The sequence below is a fragment of the Bos indicus genome, chromosome 10, assembly GCF_029378745.1.
Source record: "Bos indicus isolate NIAB-ARS_2022 breed Sahiwal x Tharparkar chromosome 10, NIAB-ARS_B.indTharparkar_mat_pri_1.0, whole genome shotgun sequence".
In the NCBI taxonomy this organism is placed as follows: domain Eukaryota; kingdom Metazoa; phylum Chordata; class Mammalia; order Artiodactyla; family Bovidae; genus Bos; species Bos indicus.
The window spans coordinates 72,938,692-72,955,301 of record NC_091769.1 but is presented as its reverse complement, the minus strand read 5'-3'; the positions used below and the strand labels follow the sequence as shown (position 1 = coordinate 72,955,301).

The following is a 16,610-nucleotide window of genomic DNA, read 5'->3' as shown; positions in this document are numbered from 1 at the left end:
TAAAGAGAAACACATGAGTTGGGAGCATAGAGGCTGAGGGGAGAGATGTAAAAAACACAAAAGGGGAAGTGGTTCGGAAGAGGAGAATTAACAAGAAGAGCAACATTGGGGCGGGGGCTTAGGATGCCTATTCCAAGTGATTTACAGGTTACTTTCTCCTTTACATTTATTTCTTCACCACAAACCTGTGAGGCAGATATTCTTTATTTCACAAATGAGGAAATGGAGACTCAGAGAGTTAACTTGCCCAGTGGAAACAGCCCGTCTGGCTTGAGAAATCTACTCTATTAACTGTTACACTATGAGAAAGTGCAGAGAAGAAAAGTGAAGAAGAAATCCACCACAGCAAAGAAAAATAAGAAAGGTCTACCAAAAGGAGCACTCCCCAGAATTATTCTTTTTTCATCACCATTTAAACAATAAATTGTTTCTGAAAGCTGAGTTTCACAGGTGCATTCAAAGAAACAAAAGAATTTCTGTAACATAGAACCTAAGTTAGAAGCGCTAAAAACACTTAAAATGTTCGTTTCACTTTGACCTGTATTTTCATTTCAGTTTTATAGCTGGTTTGGTAAAGTGATTAGTCAACATGCCTCAGACAAGCTAAAGGATCTCATGATAGGACTCTACTGGATTTACCATGATGATTCTATTTTATCTACAGCTATTACTGTAGTTCAGAAGAGAAAGTTTCCTATTCTTACATATCTGAGATATTAACACTACCCTGCAATTGAAAAAAATATATAACAAAAATCAATCCCTCTTCCCACAAATCCTTGTTCTCTCATAGGCTACTCTTCCCAGCACTCCTCAAAAAAAGCAAAAGAGAAGACAAATTGGAGTTTGGAGACTTCAACTGGAGTTTGGACCTAAGAAACCGTAAGTTTACAAAAATAATTATCCTTTTTGTTAAACATTTAAAATACATGTATGAAGGTTTAGATTACACAGCTCTATTTTTAAGACAGAATTCAGTTTTTCAGCACTTGGGAAAAGTTCAGCAACTTCTTCAAGGATTAGTCAGCCAGTTCTACACAGATGAACTGCGGGAGGAAATAATAAGTTTGCCTTTCCTTCTAAAAGAGATTCAGTTTTACTTCAAAGATGTTTTCAGTCATGGATAGCAACTGGTTTATTCTATTCAATGTGTCTTATTAACCTGGCGTTCCTAAATGTCCAAATACCACTGAAAGGCTATTCCCGCGCAACACAGGGTACAACAGAACCTCTCGTTTTTAAAAAGGATTAAAAAAAAAATTTGAAAACAGGGTCATTTTCCTACTTTGTGTACAAATGGAAATAAAAAATATATGGAGGAACTTTTCCCTTCAATAACCCTAGGAAAATATACATATTTGTTTTATCATCTATCAAGATCTTAAACTTGAATAAAAACTGACCAGAATATTTAGGTTCTGAAAACCCTATAATTAAACTTCAATAAAACTTTTTATTAAGAAATCCATTATTTTCAAAAACATTTTAAAAATTACATGTATGGAGAAGGAAATGGCAACCCACTCCAGTGTTCTTGCCTGGAGAATCCCAGGAACCGGGGAGCCTAGTGGGCTTCCATCTATGGGGTCGCACAGAGTCAGACACGACTGAAGCAACTTAGCAGCAGCAGCAGCAGCATTTTGTTCCATCTGTGGCTCCTACTTTGTCTTCCCTATTCTGAGTATGGGCAGTGAGTGTTTCTCTCTTCCTAATAGTAGCCTTGTAACAATTTGTGGCAGTATCTTTGTATCCTTATGAGCTTTGTACCAACTAGATTCTTCATATATACTTGTGATTAACAGGTCAAATTGAAAAGCACAGTATTGTAAGTCTAACTTGAAGAGACAGAACATACATTACAAGTATGTTAGGTAACCTAAATCTCATTGATCCCTTTTTTTCATGTCCTAGTCAGGTAGAGTTGCTTCAGTTACTCTAGCCAGTTTGGGTTAGTAAACTTGTTAATTTAGCTGCTAGCAAGTTCAGAAAATGTATTCTGTATCTTAGAAGAACCAAAAGGTTACTTTTCTGTTCTGTCCCCTCTCCTTCACAATTTAAGTTCCTCAAGAGCTGTGATCACTTGATACATTTTATCAGTGTCTTTTTACTACTTACAATAGCCCAGTCTTCAGGAAACATCTTTAGGAATACATAATGCTCCTTGGTCTTTATCAACTTACTGAATGTGTTCTATAATCTGTCATCAGAAAGAACCTATGGATAGGCTTCAGGGGTCTGTAACTAGGTCTCTTAACAGAACCACTGACCTGGATCATCTGTCAGGCTTCATTTTCACCTTTAAAGGCTTTGCTTAAAATGCAAATTTCCTCTCTGACTCCATCAAAAAAATAAATAAATAAAATAAAATGACATGTAACCAGTAAATTTTGTCAAAGGAAGGACTTTTGAGAAAGATTCCCCCTCCAAATTTCCTCTATTTCTCCTACTCTCAGACAGAGCTTTCCAGAATTTCCGGACAATACTATTCAGGCCTCAAAAAAGACTACAGATGAGCTGACCAGCAGATGGCATTGTAACAGCACGCCCAACCCCTGTTTCCCGGGTGACAGTACAAACTAGTACTTCTAAGGCTTCCCTGTCTTAACCAAAACAAAATAGCAACAACAACTTTTTTTTCAGGAATAAAGTAAAGCCAAAAAGTTTCTAATTTAATATTACGTCCCAATTTTGAAAAACACTGAGAATTTGGCATTTTTATAATTTATCCCTTTCTGTTTATGAGACTTAGGAACTGTGCAACTTGACCACATAAAAGGGCTCTGAGTTTCTCTTAAAGTTTAGATTCCCAAACTGAGGTGTGGATCAAGGCTGCCAGAGTAGATCTGTGGGTTCTCTGTCAGTCCGGAAAATCTGGGTCATTCTAGGAGGTTTCAGTAAATCTAATATTTAGGGTTCTCCTTTCACAATATGCAGCAGTGATTCAGTCTTTATTCTCTTTTAAAGAACTAAGGAAAAAATATGCTATCAACAGTGGACCTTCATATTTCAGAAGAGCAAAATAAGAATTTAACATACTCCTAGAAGCCACTCTCCTTGCATTTTGAGTTGGGCAAGAGACGAGATCAGAAACACCAATTACCTTCACTTTTACCATGTACTCATCAGAGTTAATAGGACTTTCTCTTAGCTTAAGTAAAGATGATTTGAGTTTCTTGCTTGATTTCCAGGATATTTTAGCTAACTGAGTGGTCTATCACAAACCTAATGCAAATGCAAACACATATGGCACTAACTACTTCCCTTGGTTTTTAGGAAAGGACTTTCATAATCCAGCAAATTAGAGGAACTATATGGAACTGTACTTATTTGCTATTACAGTTCTTAATCCTTTTGCTTAGAGTCCACTAAATTCAAGCCCTCAGCCAGAGTTCTCTTCCCTATAACAGCATTAAATATTAAAACTTCCAGATGCTTCTTTTCTGACTTTGTGTCTAAGCAACGACTCTCAGCAAATGTCCCTCTGGTGCCTGAGGCACTAAGCAGCTGGGGGCTCTCTCTGGCTCTGGTCTGTTTTGGGACCCCAACTCATCAGTGTTGGGAATCTATCAGGAATTGCTTCTAAGAAGTATTTTACCATGTGGGTCTCCATTTTCTAAAGGTAACAGTTTCCATAATCCTAAGAATAAGAGTACTAAATTTAATGAGTCATATTTTTTTTTCTATGATAAAGTTCACAGATTTTTCAAAGACAGTAGACTTTTCCAATCTATTTGTTAGACCACACTAGTTCCCTGTGACTAATACTTGGTATGTGACTGATATTGGGGAAAAAAAGATTTTCTGTGAAGTTCTGACAGTAGATTCTTCCCTAAAGAAACCATATGCTCACTTATGCATTCTGTGTGGTCTTCTTTTCCCAGCTGATCTTCCTTTTAAAGGAGTTCCAAGCCAGGTTGCTGGCTTTTCCTTCTCTTCCTCCTTCTCTTATTCCTTACTTTCTTCCTATAATAAATAAGACTTCAGCTCAGTTCAGTTCAGTCACCCAGTCGTGTCCGACTCTTTGCGACCCCATGAATTGCAGAACACCAGGCCTCCTTGTCCATCACCAACTCCCGGAGTTCACTCAGACTCATGTCCATTGAGTCAGTGACGCCATCCAGCCATCCCATCCTCTGTCGTCCCCTTCTCCTCCTGCCCCCAATCCCTCCATCAAGTCTTTTCCAATGAGTCAACTCTTCACATCAGGTGGCCAAAGTATTGGAGTTTCAGCTTTAGCATCAGTCTTTCCAAAGAACACCCAGGACTGATCTCCTTTAGAATGGACTGGTTGGATCTCCTTGCAGTCCAAGGGACTCAAGAGTCTTCTCCAACACCACAGTTCAAAAGCATCAGTTCTTCGGTACTCAGCTTTCTTCACAGTCCAACTCTCACATCCATACGTGACCACTGGAAAAACCATAGCCTTGACTAGATGGACCTTTGTTGGCAGAGTAATGTCTCTGCTTTTGAATATGCTATCTAGGTTGGTCATAACTTTCCTTCCAAGGAGTAAGCATCTTTAAATTTCATGGCTGCAATCACCATCTACAGTGATTTTGGAGCTCAGAAAAATAAAGTCTGACACTGTTTCCACTGTTTCCCCATCTATTTGCCATGAAGTGATGGGACCAGATGGCATGATCTTAGTTTTCTGAATGTTGAGCTTTAAGCCAACTTTTTCACTCTCCTCTTTCACTTTCATCAAGAGGCTTTTTAGTTCCTCTTCACTTTCTGCTATAAGGGTGGTGTCATCTGCGTATCTGAAGTTATTGATATTTCTCCCAGCAATCTTGATTCCAGCTTGTGCTTCTTCCAGCACATAAGACTTACACACAAATAAGACTTACTAAATACCAAGTGCTAGGTACTTAAAAACCTAAATGAATGAACAAGTTACTTATAGACATGGAATACAAAGAAGTAGGGAATAAACTGAGTCTTACTGAAAGATTCATGGAACAAATATTGATTAAGGAAAATTTTGCTTGATCCATGATCATCTTGCTTCTAAAGGCCCTGTTTCCTTTTCTCATAGATTCATCAGGGACATAGAATCTCAAGAAAACTGAGAAATGTTTAAATGTTACAAAGAATAAAAGAGCCAGAAAGCATTAATCTGAGATATGATTACCTAATGCAAAAGTAGAAGATTTTAAAATACTTTATTTTCTATTTTACATAAATAAGATCTAACTTTCCTCAATATTTTCAACCTTTTATTTTTCATATAATTCTAAACACTATGGACATTCAGTTTCTCTGTATCATTTATATGCTATATAAAATTGTCTCATTAAGGCAAAATCTTAGTTTTTTAAATAGAATTTTTTTTGATATTTTAATTTTATTTTATTTTTAAACTTTACAATATTGTATTAGTTCTGGTGCACTGGGACGACCCAGAGGGATGGTATGGGGAGGGAGGAGGGAGGAGGGTTCAGGACGGGGAACACATGTATACCTGTGGCGGATTCATTTCGGTATTTGGCAAAACTAAATAGAATTTTTTTAATTGTCTCATTCATTCAACAAATATTATTTATTGAGTTCCTCTACCAGAAACTAGGTCAAGTTAGGAAAACAAATGAAAACACATAGTTCCTGTCCCCAAGGAGCTTTTAAAATCCTCATCATTTAATCTTTTCATAGCTTTTCAACATTTACTAAATCAGAGCAGAAAAAACAAAGCCTTTAGAAGTAGACAAAGTGAGATTTGAATCCTGCATTATTAAGGGGTAAAGGTAAGCAAGTCACTTATCCCCTCTGAGCACTGATCTCATCCTCTGTAAAATGAGGATAATATCATCCACCCTGAAGTGTTGCTGTTAAGTATAAAGTGTCAAGTATAGGCCTGGCCTAAAGATAATTTATTATATTATTTCTCATTTCTAAACAATCACTGAAAAACTCTGACCACTTATACGAATAATGAATATCCCATCTTTCCAAAAATGCTATCTGAACTACATTACATATGCAGGTAGGCATGCAAGATATGCAAACATTTAATCTGATTCTATACACTTCATATCATCTTATAAATATCTAATGTATCTCCAATTAATAAAAAGTCAAAATCCATTTGGAAGAAATAACATCAAATAAGTTATATGTACAACATTAAAGAGCCTCCCAAATAAATATGCCGTTTCTTCTCAAGCATACATGGCTTAGTAACTGCTAAGGGCTTCCACAGACCCAACTTAGGTTAATCAAGAAACTACTTAAGGCTGGAGTTCCTAGACTTTAACCTCAGAGGCTCAGCAGCTTCCCTAAAGGGTAGTTCTAAGAACTGAGACTCCCCTTTCTGAAAAAGAACAGCATCCATGAAAGTTTTTACAGCAATAGTGGCTGACTTGTTAAAAATACCTAAGAAAAGAGCAAATCATCTTTTGAACCAAGTATAACCCTTCCATGAAACTTTCCTGTAATAAATAGGCACCTGACTTCCAACCCAGTGTTCTGTTCACAACAGCAAGCTTCCATTTCTATTCTAATAAAGGAATGGTTTATGCATGCTAAGACAAGAAAAATAGCTTTGAAAATATGTTTCAGGTATTACTTAGTAGGCTCTCAATAAATAAAATTTTAGAAAATGTGAAGAAAATCACAAGGGTATTATTCTAAAAACTAAACAAGCATTACCAGCTTTTCTGAATTGGAGGAACATTAAAAATTTTTGTGACTGCTTTTAAGTGACTTAAAAAAAAAGTTTCTAAAACAAAGCAAGCAAATCAACAAACTTAGAGCTGAAAGAACTGATGATTTATCTGCCACCAAATGTCGGAATCCAATCCCACTCCCAATCTAATCCCAAAGAAAGGCAATGCCAAAGAATGTTCAAACTACCGCACAATTGCACTCATCTCACATGCTAGCTAAGTAATGCTCAAAATCCTCCAAGCCAGGCTTCAGCAATACATGAACCGTGAACTTTCAGATGTTCAAGCTGGATTTAGAAAAGGCAGAAGAACCAGAGATCAAATTGCCAACATCCGTTGGATCATCGAAAAAGCAAGAGTTACAGAAAAATATCTACTTCTGCTTTATTGACTATGCCAAAGCCTTTAACTGTGTGGATCACAACAAAATGTGGAAAAGTCTTAAAGAGATGGGAATACCAGACCACCTGACCTGCCTCCTGAGAAGGAACAGTTAGAAATGGACATGGAACAACAGACTGGTTCCAAATCAGGAAAGGAGAACGTCAAGGCTGTATGTTGTCACCCTGTTTATTTAACTTCTATACAGAGTACATTATGCAAAATGCCGGGCTGGCTTAAGCACAAGCTGAAATCAAGATTGCCAGGAGAAATATCAATAACCTCAGATATGCAGATGACACCACCCTTATGGCAGAAGGTGAAGAAGAACTAAAAAGCCTCTTGATGAAAGTGAAGAGGAGAGTGAAAAAGTTGGCTTAAAACTCAAGTCAGAAAACTAGGATCATGGCATCCGGTCCCATTACTTCATGGCAAATAGATGGGGAAACAATGGAAACAGCAAGAGATTTTATTTTGTGGGGCTCCAAAATCACTGCAGATGGTGATTGCAGCCATGAAATTAAAAGACACTTGCTCCTCGGAAGACAAGCTATGACGAACCTGCTGCTGCTGCTGCTAAGTCCCATCAGGCGTGTCTGACTCTGTGCGACCCCATAGACAGCAGCCCACCAGGCTCCCCTGTCCCTGGGATTCTCCAGGCAAGAACACTGAAGTGGGTTGCCATTTCCTTCTCCAATGCATGAAAGTGCAAAGTGAAAGTGAAGTCGCTCAGTCGTGTCCGACTCTTAGCGACCCCATGGACTGCAGCCTACCAGGCTCCTCCATCCATGGGATTTTCCAGGCAAGAGTACTGGAGTGGGGTGCCATTGCCTTCTCTGATGACCAACCTAGACAGCATATTAAAAAGCAGAGACATTATTTTACCAACAAAGGTCCATCTAGTCAAAGCTATGGCTTTTCCAGTAGTCATGTATGGATGTGAGAGTTGGACTATAAAGAAAGCTGAACACTGAAGAATTGATGCTTTTGAACTGTGGTGTTGGAGAAGACTCTTGGACTGCAAAGAGATCCAACCAGTCAATCCTAAAAGAAATCAGTCTTGAATATTCATTGTAAGGACTGATGCTGAAGCTGAAACTCCAATACTTTGACCACCTGATGTGAAGAACTGACTCATTGGAAAAGAGCTGGATGCTGGGAAAGATTGAAGGTGGGAGGAGAAGGGGACAACAGAGGATGAGATGGTTGGATGGCATCACTGACGTGAAGGACATGAGTTTGAGTAGGCTCCAGTGTAGGCAAGCCTGGTGTGCTGCAGTCCATGGGGTCACAAAGAATCAGACACAACTGAGTGACTAAACTGAATTGAAATGCAGAAATTCTTTCTAGAACATTCTGACAACTGACCAACCACCTCTGTTTGAATTTTTTCAGGAATATCAGAGCTTTTTCAAAGGAGTGTAGGACATCTCCCATTATCACAAAGCTTAGTATTTCAAATGAAACCAAACCAGCATTACTGTAGATTTCTACCCATTAGAGCCAGTTCTGCCCTTCAGAATAATACTAAATTACTGTAATATCTTTCCATGTTTCATGTTCAGCTTTTCAAATATTTAAAGCTAATGGTCAGTCTAGAAGTCCCCTTTGGTCTTCTTGATAAATACAGCTAGAATATTACAAAGTACTTGCAAATAGCACATACAAATTATATTCAGCTAATATTTAGTTGAAAAAAAGGTTTATCAAGTCCCAAATATTGTGCTAGGTTTCGGGAATACAAAAAAAAAAAAAAAAATGAGACTAATACTTGACTTGGAGGAGCTGATAACAATAGTGGGGGAAGAATGCATATACAGAGGTAACTTCGACCTAACGCAAGTGCTAAAAGAGTCAGGAACAATAACAGTTGCAAACCAGCTCAGAGGACAAGGAAGTGATCTGGGTGAAGGATACTGAGAATCCAGCAGCAGGCATTTGCCATAGCCACAAATTCAGATCGAAATTCCTGAGTTGAAAATTCTACGTAAAATACAAACTGTGATTGATGGTTCTTAGTAATCATATTAACTCTGTGTATTTAACTTTACATTAAAAACATTTATTTAGCACTCAAGTAAATGGTAAAAGAAAATTAAGACATTGTTCAGCATGGTAACTTCTTTACAACATATACAAATATGATTCCCATAGGATTTTGGATTTAAATGTTTAATACATTTAGTCAATAATGATCAATAATTAACTTAACAGTACTTTTTGTTTCTGTAGTTCTTGATACCAGATCATTTTTTTTTTTAATGGGAAAATAGGGAATTCCAAAAAATGTGAGAATACTTATTTGTCTCAAGCATATTTATTTTGTACACCACATGGTCATTTTTGATTTCGTGCTTACAAAAGGAGATTGCCTTTCTACACATGACTGTTCACAGCCATGGAACATCCCTCCTTCTAAAGCAGTATACATTACAGCAGGTGATCAGGACAAAAATAGAGGGGAACTACCCCAGAATCACCTGGAGAGTTTTTCCAAGCTGTACTTCACCACTACCACAACTACAGAAAACCAGCGCTTCAGAGGTGTGCTACAGACCTAATAACAAGATTGAAAGCAAGGGTTTGGCTGCAGCTGAATTTAGAAGCTATTGTCCTACAAGGGCTGCTAAAAAGGATCTTTTAAAAAAGAAAGACTAATAGGTCAACACACAGGGCTTCTGAGATACCTATGTCTGTAGAGGTTTAGGTTCCCTGCTGGACCCGTAGCAAGCAAGAAACCAAAGGAGCAAATCATTTCCACCACGTCTAGGCATAAGCTGTGCACTTGCAATTGCTTACCTCCAATGTTCTGAATTATTATGGTGCTCGCCACCATCACCTATAAAAGAACAAATGTATTCAGAAGATGAAAGGGGAAACAATATAAAAGGATTGGTATTTTATTAAAATTCAATAACTATTACTTGAAAACAGATGCAGAAATTGAGTGAAGAGAAACTGAAAAGAACACACTCTGCCAGCTATTTGTAATATATAAAACTAATAATCATCACATAAAAAGCCTTTCTTTAATAGTTCCATGGTTACTATAAAGCACACTTTTGTAAGTTTCCTTGGCAGCCATTTTTAAAACAGTTAAAGTGTTAAAAAGCTAGGGAATCAATGGTTATCAAAGTACCAAAGAATTGAAGTTGAATTTATTTGGTCTCATTTTTTTTAATTTGGTCTTTTTTTTTTTTTTTTAATTGGTTATATCACATTGCTTTGCTAGGCATACTGAAACAGCTTGAGGTGTGTTGTGCCAATGCTGTATTGTATAAAGGGAAATATAATCTTCAGAGTGTATCAGCTTGGCAAACACCAAGCCTTGAACATGGGAGCCCTGTTGCAGGGATAAATTAATTCTAGAGCAGAAAACTCTAGAGCCCACATATCTGAAAACCGAAGCATTTTAAACTCAGTAACACACAGTGGGCTGAGTATTAAGACAATAGGAGGTAGTGAAGACCTTAATACATTGGAGAATTTCTCCTCTTTCAAAATGTGGCAGCTGTTATACAGCTCTGGCCAGTTGCTGACATGTGAGAATGTGAATCCAATGTAGCTAGATCTTCTGATTGTTCAAGGAAAGTCAGAAACGGAATTCTTTCAAAATGTCATAACTCTTAGTTGGCAATCAGCTAAAAATAAAAAAAAGATTTGAGCCAAACAAAATATGCCTGAGCCTTGCTAACTTGTGATCTTTGATGAGATTCCTGGGAAATACAAGACGGCACTTTATCCATTCTTGGTCATCAGATGTACTCAGAAGAAATGATTAAATATTCTGCTTCCACTCAGGCCTTTCAATCACTTAAATCTTGGTGAATCTATACTTCCAATGTATGTCTGGAGCTGACTAGCTATCTAAGATCATTCAGTCGTGCATGGACTGGAAAGAGATCACCCTTCTTCTCCTAGGAATTCCATTTGCCTTCCTGATGTTCAAGCTAGTTTTAGAAAAGGCAGAGGAACCAGAGATCAAATTGCCAACATCCCCTGGATCATGGAAAAAGCAAGAGAGTTCCAGAAAAACATCTATTTCTGCTTTATTGACTATGCCAAAGCCTTTGACTGTGTGGATCACAATAAACTGTGGAAAATTCTGAAAGAGATGGGAATACCAGACCACTTGATCTGCCTCTTGAGAAATTTGAATGCAGGTCAGGAAGCAACAGTTAGAACTGGACATGGAACAATAGACTGGTTCCAAATAGGAAAAGGAGTTCGTCAAGGCTGTATATTGTCACCCTGCTTATTTAACTTATATGCAGAGTACATCATGAGAAATCCTGGACTGGAAGAAACACAAACTGGAATCAAGATTGCCAGGAGAAATATTAATAACCTCAGATATGCAGATGACACCACCCTTATGGCAGAAAGTGAAGAGGAACTAAAAAGCCTCTTGATGAAAGTAAAAGTGGAGAGTGAAAAAGTTGGCTTAAAGCTCAACGTTCAGAAAACGAAGATCATGGCATCCGGTCCCACCACTTCATGGGAAATAGATGGGGAAACAGTGGAAACAGTGTCAGACTTTATTTTTCTGGGCTCCAAAATCACTACAGATGGTGACTGCAGCCATGAAATTAAAAGACGCTTAGATAGCATATTCAAAAGCAGAAACATTACTTTGCCAACAAAGGTTCGTCTAGTCAAGGCTATGGTTTTTCCTGTGGTCATGTATGGATGTGAGAGTTGGACTGTGAAGAAGGCTGAGCACTGAAGAATTGATGCTTTTGTACTGTGGTGTTGGAGAAGACTCTTGAGAGTCCCTTGGACTGCAAGGAGACCCAACCAGTCCATTCTGAAGGACATCAGCCCTGGGATTTCTTTGGAAGGAATGATGCTAAAGCTGAAACTCCAGTACTTTGGCCACCTCATGCGAAGAGTTGACTCCTTGGAAAAGACTCTGATGCTGGGAGGGATTGGGGGCAGGAGGAAAAGGGGACGACAGAGAATGAGATGGCTGGATGGCATCACTGACTCGATGTACGTGAGTCTGAGTGAACTCCGGGAGTTGGTGATGGACAGGGAGGCCTGGCGTGCTGCGATTCATGGGGTCGCAAAGAGTCGGACACGACTGAGCGACTGATCTGATCTGATCCTGGGAACAAACTAAGTCATCAAGACATGGAGGTCTTGGAAAGCAGGGCTAATGATAGAAACATCTGGGAAGATGTCTTTGAAGATATGATAATTATCATTCTAATATTCTCCAGAAAAACCTTTACATGCCATCCCATTTAAAAATTAGTTCCAAAATGTCACAGTTATTTGTGAAAAGACTTTTGTGAAATTTCTGTACACCGTCTTTCATATGCAATTGATATCTGTTGTCAGTCACACACGAAATTTGGATTTTTCTATGAATATACTGCAAAAAGCAATAATATCAATGTGTTGATGAGTATTTTCCCATTTTCTGGCTCAGTTGAAGCATTTTTGATCTAGAAAGTCAATATACCTACCCATCTACCTGTCTTTCTCATGCCTGGTGCAGTGCATGGCCACATGGTATTTGCTCAATAAATGTTTGCCAAGCACATAAACCATGTATAGACAATTAAAACAGTTTTCCTAAAAGGTTCAAATCACTTCAAAAATATTTAACTTCAGAATAATGTGACCCTATCATATGTCATATCTATACTCATGTAACATCTGGGAAGAAGGAAATAGGAAAGTTTCAACCCAACTCTGGAAGTTGAGAGAAAATATTAAACAAACAAATAGCTCTTCATTTATAGTATTCTCTGTCTGTGTATCTGCCTACTAAAAACTGTGTGCATATACTAAGATGATAATGCAGCTACTCTAGAGTGTAGGAAAAGGGGACTCTCAATAATCCATGTTCTTCTTGTAGACTCTGCTGCTATCCAAGGAACAAAGGAAATACTACTGTGAAATAACAGTGATGATGCTCAGTCATGTTCATAGATTGTATTAAATTAATTAGTTTTCTTATATAAATAATATTTTCTTCTTCTCCCTTGATTAAACTGGATGCAGGAAATTGATCTTAATTATAAGAAACATCCTGATCTTCAAGAAAAATTGTTACCAAGGATGATTAACAAAAATCTTTACCCTCAAAAGTGACATAGTCTCCATTTAGTTCAAATTTCAGGCTATAAGGATCCAAACCATGAGACTATATAACATGATTTAAATATTCTCTTTTGTACTTTAAATACAAAGTTAATTTGAATGCAAATACACATCTCCCGCCCCTCATTACATAGCTGTATCTTTTTCCTCTCAGACTTAATTCTTAAAGGTTAGTTCAGCCAACAACAAAATAGCATCCTTTTAGATTAAAAACAAACAAAAAACACAAACAACAGATTTACAAAATGCAAAGAAAAAGCTCTGTTTGGAATAAACATATAAATGGGTTTTAGAAGTATGATAGCTCTTCAGAAACAAAAATAATTATTAAAACACTAACAATAATATTTAACTCCAGATTATCTGTGGAAGAAGACAGGTAATTAGTTTAACTAAACTAGTTTAGCATGCCTACCACAAATGAATGCCCCATAAATACTGTTGTTATTCCTCTTATTCTGGGGAGGAAAAGTAATAGATTTTGAGTCTGGAGTCCTATGGTTCCATACTGGCTTGAGTAATTATAGACAAATAGGCCCTTTCCCTTCTCTGGGCCTTAATTTCCTCACTTATAAATGAAGGATCATCTTTTAGCACTATTCAGCTCTTAAATGACATGATCTTCTAATTATCAATTTTATAAACATGCTATAAGGTTAATTCCATGCATCTGTCTTGTTCAGTCTTCATGAGAATTCAAATATAATCTAATCAACATTAATCACAAAATGTTAAAACAGGCCATTGTATTGATTTAAAATTATAAGTCACTGCTCCCCTTCATTAGAATAAAAAACACTAAAAAATTTAAGTGTTGAATTATATTTATCAATGCATTTTTAGGAAGGTCATAGAGATTTCTTCTTTCTCTTCCTGCTCCCATCATTCCTTTTCTTCACTTTAGTTTCCTTTTATTCCCTTAATTTCTTCCTCCTATATATACTTGTCTTTTCTAACTGGAAATGGAAGGGAAAAACTGCCTTTCAGGATTTTGAATACAGCAAGGAGAAAAAAAATTACCTTTCCAGGTAATCCAAATGCAAAGAGTCCAAGATCCTCATAAGATGTCACAGCTGTTGAGAGAAATCATAATTGTTATTTTTACACAATTCTGTCTGTGTACCAAGTCTTACATGGAAGAAAGCTATTCCACTGCTACCTACAGCTATTCGATGTGCTGTGTGCTAAGCTTAGTCACTCAGAAATGTTCGATTCTTTGCGACCCCACGGACTGTAGCCCGCCATGGGGATTCTCCAGGGAAGAATACCACGGTAGGTTGCCCTGCCCTCCTCCAGGGGATCTTCCCAACCCAGGGATCGAACCCAGGTGTCCTGCACTGCAAGTGGATTCTTTACCGTCAGAGCCGCTAGGGAAGCCCAGCTATTCGACAATCACATTAAATTTAAAGCTGAAGTACTGACTTGGGGGAAAGTTGAAAACTTATGATCCATAAAGACAATGTCCTCTTATAGAGTTTAGCAATTCCTAAGGTTGTCTAACTACCCAGGTTGCAATAATTCAAATAATAATTACTCAAGAACAATCCACTTCTCACTAAACAGTACTCACAGACTACATTGTCCAATATTAATTTTCATTGACAACAGTTTCTAAAAACTGTCTATGTAAATAAATCTTACTAAAGTATAAAAGCTAAATCATACTTTCAGAGACATTCACTTTTACAGGCTACCTAGGATATAATATATTCAGATGGAAACAATACCTTCATCCTGTGATAAGGGAATATATTTTCTTTCTCATCATAGAGTATGAAATTACATTTTCATTCCACATGTTCTAGAAGTGTGATCACAGAAAAGATGAAAATTAAAAGGCTCATAAAAGAACCAAATTTGTCCTTAAATGGGAGTTTCATGTTAAAATTAATGATACCATAGGTAAAAATAAGAGAATTAAAAATGTTTATATAATCCTAAATCAAAGCTATGGTTTTTCCAGTAGTCATGTATGGATGTGAGGTGGACCATCAAGAAGGCTGAGTGCCAAAAATTGATGCTTCCGAATTGCAGTGCTGGAGAAGACCCTAGAGAGTCCCTTGGACTGCAAGGAGATCAAACCAGTGAATCCCAAAGGAAATCAACCCTGAATATTCATTGGAAGGACTGAAGCTGAAGCTCCAATACTTTGGCCACCTGATGCAAAGAGCCGACTTATTAGAAAAGACCCTGATGCTGAGACAGATTGAGGGCAAGAGAAGAAGCGAATGGCAGAGGATGAGATGATTGGATAGCATCGCTAACTCAATGCACATGAATGTGAGCAAACTCTGTGAGATAGTGACGGACAGGGAAGCCTGGCGCGCTACGGTTAGTTCATGGGGTTGAGGGAGTCAGACACAACTTACTGGCTGAACAACAACAAAGTCTGAGAAGTCCTTAACTTTTCAGTGCTTATGCCAAAAAAAGGCAGGTTAGTAGATACTAAGACTTAATAATAACATCACACATTTCCTATTGAATCAAAGATATGGATCATCATTTCTTAAATCAAGTTTTTAACATATCCTCTCAAGATATACATGGGTTTCTTTAAGCTATCACTATATTAACAAAAAACTGTATACTTTCATCTTTTAGCACTGTTTAGCTCTTAAGTGACATGATCTTCTAATTATCAGTTTTTTAAACATGCTATAAGGTGAACAAAGTTCATCAAGTATGCAAACATAAGCATTTTGAAAACCATATGTGGTCTTTTCATGTTATAACTACAAAGTTAGAAAGAACACAGTGAAATGCTTAAAAAAATAAGTTTTACTTAAGAACAAAAATTTTTTTAACATTTTAAAATTATAATCTATTATCAGGGTTGATCAAAGAATTTAGAACTTTTTGCATGACATACTTATTTTTAATTTTTTATTTAATATTTTAATTTTTTTTAGCTGGGTCATGTGGCATAAAGGATCTTAGCTCCCTGACCAGGGATCAAAGCTGTGCCCCCTGCATTGGGAGCATGGAGTATTAAGCACTGGACCGCAGGGGAAGTCCCAGACACAGCTATTTTTTAAAATGTATTTACACACTGCTCAACAGTGGGCAAGGACAATTTAATTTGGAATTTGGAATATATAATTTAATTACAAGTAGGAACCTTCATGCTTTAACAGTGAAAGATTTCCTAGAATAATTTCCTAGAATAATCCTAGAGGGGCAGACTGTAGACATATTTTAAACATAAAAATTTTTTAAAAAGTTAAAAAACTGAGATCTGGAATTTTTTCCTCTACTTGAAATGCCCAAATTCTATTTTTCCAAATACATATGTTCTAAAGTGAATGTCATCACAAAAATTATTAATTATTTCAACCAATAAATCTTTACAAGTTTGTTTCAAAGTTCCTAAACATAATTAAGTAATAATGTTATTTATAGGGACACAATTTTTTATATTTAACATTCCAAAGGCTTGGTTTTATATATTCAACCAGA

The 16,610-nt window shown here is 37.0% G+C and overlaps 1 protein-coding gene across 2 annotated transcripts in view; it reads right to left on the bottom strand.

Annotated features, from left to right (window-relative positions):
• The window catches only part of SLC38A6 (solute carrier family 38 member 6), a 70,901-nt gene that overhangs the window by 36,621 nt on the left and 17,670 nt on the right, over positions 1 to 16,610 (bottom strand). For both annotated transcript variants that reach the window (XM_019969018.2, XM_019969019.2), the window contains 2 exons: positions 14,175 to 14,227; positions 9,843 to 9,882 (listed from right to left, as the gene is read on the bottom strand). In XM_019969018.2, the coding sequence (XP_019824577.1) occupies positions 9,843 to 9,882; positions 14,175 to 14,227 (93 nt within the window). The remainder of the gene's footprint in view (positions 1 to 9,842; positions 9,883 to 14,174; positions 14,228 to 16,610) is intronic.